Source organism: Rhea americana, unplaced genomic scaffold (assembly GCF_003343005.1).
Source record: "Rhea americana isolate MKP2758 unplaced genomic scaffold, rheAme1 scaffold_502, whole genome shotgun sequence".
NCBI lineage: Eukaryota > Metazoa > Chordata > Aves > Rheiformes > Rheidae > Rhea > Rhea americana.
Genome location: NW_028186649.1, coordinates 89,915 through 93,351, shown reverse-complemented (window position 1 = coordinate 93,351; position 3,437 = coordinate 89,915). Strand labels below are relative to the sequence as shown.

At 71.6% G+C, this 3,437-nt stretch overlaps 2 protein-coding genes across 2 annotated transcripts in view; one reads left to right on the top strand and one right to left on the bottom strand.

Annotated features, from left to right (window-relative positions):
- Nucleotides 1-75, top strand: part of PIEZO1 (piezo type mechanosensitive ion channel component 1 (Er blood group)) — a 29,221-nt gene extending 29,146 nt beyond the window's left edge. The window contains exon 47 of the mRNA XM_085317758.1: nt 10-75. Coding sequence (XP_085173884.1) covers nt 10-75 — 66 coding nt within the window. The remainder of the gene's footprint in view (nt 1-9) is intronic.
- An 8-nt stretch (nt 76-83) lies between these two features.
- The window catches only part of CTU2 (cytosolic thiouridylase subunit 2), a 6,951-nt gene continuing 3,597 nt past the window's right edge, over nt 84-3,437 (bottom strand). Inside the window, exons 4-14 of the mRNA XM_085317757.1 lie at nt 3,205-3,265; nt 2,903-3,012; nt 2,367-2,692; nt 2,141-2,276; nt 1,728-1,859; nt 1,506-1,597; nt 1,267-1,370; nt 1,076-1,178; nt 928-994; nt 719-777; nt 84-601 (exon numbers count right to left, since the gene is read on the bottom strand). Coding sequence (XP_085173883.1) covers nt 529-601; nt 719-777; nt 928-994; nt 1,076-1,178; nt 1,267-1,370; nt 1,506-1,597; nt 1,728-1,859; nt 2,141-2,276; nt 2,367-2,692; nt 2,903-3,012; nt 3,205-3,265 — 1,263 coding nt within the window. The 3' untranslated portion in view covers nt 84-528. The remainder of the gene's footprint in view (nt 602-718; nt 778-927; nt 995-1,075; nt 1,179-1,266; nt 1,371-1,505; nt 1,598-1,727; nt 1,860-2,140; nt 2,277-2,366; nt 2,693-2,902; nt 3,013-3,204; nt 3,266-3,437) is intronic.

The window sequence follows — 3,437 nt, the reverse complement described above, 5'->3', positions numbered from 1 at the left end:
GCCCCGCAGCGCCGGCGGGCGCTGGGCTGCTGGCTGCCCCAGCAGCGGTGCCTCGCACCTCCAGCTGGACTGTAGACTTTTTTTTTTTTTAATTCAAATGGTTTATTTATACAGATATATAATAAAAGTAAAGCTGAGGCCTCCCCGGTTCACGCGCTCCTGGGGCTGGSAGTGGGGGGCTCGCGTGGTGGGACCAGGGCCGCCCTGGCAGCCGTGGGCTGAGCACAGCTGGGGCCGGGAGGCTCTCTCTGMCCCCCCTGCTGCTGACCAAATCGTTTAAATTGGGTTTAAAAGCAGCTGCCTGGGCACCAGGTGTCACCGTGGGTGCCCCAGCAAGTCCCCGAGCCTTGGCTCTGGTCCCTCGCCACCCTACGAGGCGTGCTGGTGAGCGCAGCCCGGGGCACGGGCGCCGYGTCCCCACGGCTGTCCCCAGCGGTGGGACCGTGCCCTGCCAGGCTCCCCGAGGGACAGGGGGCCCGTCCCCAGGACCCTTGTCCCCAGCAGGAGGCAAAACCGGGGCCAGGCTCATCAGCTCTCGCTGGGGTCCTCATCGTCATCATCCTCCAGCAGGAACTCCTGGATCTGCTGCTTCATCTCGGCCCTGGAAGGGACAACCCCCCCCGTGAGGGTCCAGCCGGCTGTGCCAGGCGCCGGCCCGTCACGGGGCGCAGCCAGCGCTGGTCCGGCGCAGAGGAGCGCCCCGGTGTCCCCGCGGCACCTGCGGCTCCTGCGCTGGGCCTCCGAGCGCACGTAGGGCGGCAGCGTGTCCGGGCGGCCCTGCGGGAGGGAGAGGGGCCGCGCTGGGCGGGCAGGGACGGGGGGCACGCGTCCCGTCCCCCCGCGGGGACCCGCGTCCCGTCCCCCGCGGGGACCCGCGCGGCTCCCGCAGGAGGAGGCGGAGCAGCCCCGYGCCCGGCAGCACCTTACCATTTCCTTGAAGGTGAGCCGGCAGCTGTAGCAGAGCAGCGGCAGGAAGGCAGCTCTGCTCTCGGCCCTGCGGAGAGAGACGGCGCTGAGCGGGTGGCCGAGTCCCCCGGGTCCCCGTGCAGCGCCGGTGCTGTCCGTGGCACCTCACCCCGGCATCGGAGAGCTCCGGCAGCAGCCGTCCCCGGCCGGCTCCTGCGGCCTCTGCGCCGCCTCCTCTGCGATCAGGGTGGGCTCCAGGGCCAAGTCCTCCTCTGCGAGAGCCCGAAGGCAGCCGGGAGCTCGGGGCCCGCGGTTGCCCCCATGCCACCCGCCTGCGTCCCCGCCACGGTCCCCACTCACCCGCGAGGGTGTCCAGGGCGCACAGGCACAGCAGGCAGCGCTGGGGCTCGGCGCCCGGCTCCGAGCCGGCCTCCGCGGGAGCCGTGCTCAGCTTCTCGCCCGTCCTGCAGCCAGAGGACGGACCGGTGAGCGGCGGACAGCCTCGGTTCCCCRGGGCGCTCCCCTCTCCGTGCCACCCGCCCCCGTCCCCGCAGGGTGTGCACAGCCCCGTGCGTGCGCAGGATGGGGCAAGACCTCACCGGTACACAGTGCTGATGGTGGAGGGGAACTCTGCCTGCAGCCCCAGGAGGAAGTCCTCCATCAGGCGGTGGATGCTGGTCTTCTCGCGGCGCTGGGGGAGTGAGCAGAGGGCACGGGCACAACGGGGTGCAGACAGCTGTGCCCCTCTGGAGCCCCCCCCCAGCTTCTGTAGCCCTGAAGAGCCCGGCTGGGCCCCCAGGGTGCCTGGGGGACGCCCTTACCTTGGCTCGGAGGGCCGGCGTGATGATGGTGGGGACGCCAAAGAAGTGGTTGTAGAAGGCRATCTCCTTGGCCATGTACTCCCGCATGGGCCGCACCACGGCCACGTCGCCGTGACGGGTGTCCATGAAGCCCTGTGTGGGTGGGAGTGGGTGCTGAGGGACAGCAGGATCCGTGGCATGGGCCCGCAGCCCCCAGGCCCTGCAGCAGTGGCTCTGAGCCATGCACGACCTCCAAGGAGGGACGCAACAGGGTCTGGAACARGTCCATACTGCCCCTTCTCTCTTTGCCAGCAGGCCACAGCATGGYCCCTTGGAGCTTGTCCCCCGCCCCAGGCAGGGACAGCTGTCACCAGGCTGTGCCAGGCACCACCGTGGCATCACGGGGACAGGACCAAGGGCGTGTGGTCACTCACCGTGTCCATGGCGAGGAAGGCGCCACGGCCCAGGGCCAGGTTGGTCAGGAGCTTGATGGCCACACGCGTGCAGCTGTCCCCCATCATGACCTTGGTGTATCCCTGGGTCCTGGCTGTGTGCAGGATGAGGTGTGTCCTGGAGGGACARAGCAATTCCCGCTCGTGCCCACGGAGCCGCAGCCAGGTGTGGGGCAGGCCAGCGCAGGGGCCGGGACCCCCCGCTCACCGCAGCATCTGCAGCAGCTCCTCCTTAGCTGTCAAGGTCTCCGCGTCCTCAAAAAGCCGGAGCAGCTCCTCGGTGCGGGCCGCGGCGGGCAGCCGGGCACCGGGGGCTGCCGGCTCCCCTCCGGCAGGCTCAGGCACGTCCTGGGTGCGGAGCTGGGCCGGGCGCCGGGGCAGGGAGGCGGCTCCATCGGAGGCAGCTCCGCCGCCGTCCGCCGCCGCCTGCCGCTGCTGCTGGATGAAGTCCTCCACGGCCTCCTTGTAACTGGGGCAGGGCTTGCTGCCGCCCCGCGGCCCYCGCCGGAGGACGGAGCCGGGCAGGTCGAAGGCCTGGGGAGGRGGGCAGAGATGGGCGCCGGGCTGGGGGAGGCTGCGGCAGCTGCGGGAAGGCGGGCGCCAACACGGGGTGCAAAGCAAGGACCTCCGCGGCAGCTGGATAATTTCCAGCGGGGTTTAGGGCAATCGTGGCAGCCCGGGCACCGTGCCCCCAGCCCAGGCGGGCTCTCCGCTGCCCCACACCCCCCCGGGGCGGCTCCCTACCTGCTCCAGGTGGGCCARGTGGTAGGGGAAGCCTGTGGCCTGCAGGATGGCCTCCACGCGGGCCAGGCTCTCCTCCCGCTGCGCCGGGCTCTGCCCGCACACGGCTCCCTCTGCGCAGGAAACACAGCGGTGCCGTGTCACCCTCCCCGCGGGCAGCACCCATCCCGACCCTCCCGGAGCGGCACATCCCCGCGGATCAGCGGAAAGGGGCTGGCAGCCCCCCCCTCCCTCCCCCTCGGTGCCAGCCTCCGCTCCGGGCACTGCTGCTCGTGAGGGGCCAGGAGCCGGCAGGGTCCCCGTACCGTCAACGTAGACGAGGCCGGGGACGAAGCGGAGCCTCTTGGCCGTCTCCCGGCTCAGCCCCTGGCAGGAGGACGCGGAGATGAGCCTGGCAGTGCCACTCCTGACGCCGCGAGGCCGCGGGAACCGGCGCCGGAGGGTGCCGGGGAGGAGGCTTTGCCTCCTCCCCGGCACCCTCCGGCGCCGGTTCCCGCGGCCTCGCGGCCACGGATYCCCCCCGCCGCGTGCCCGCGCT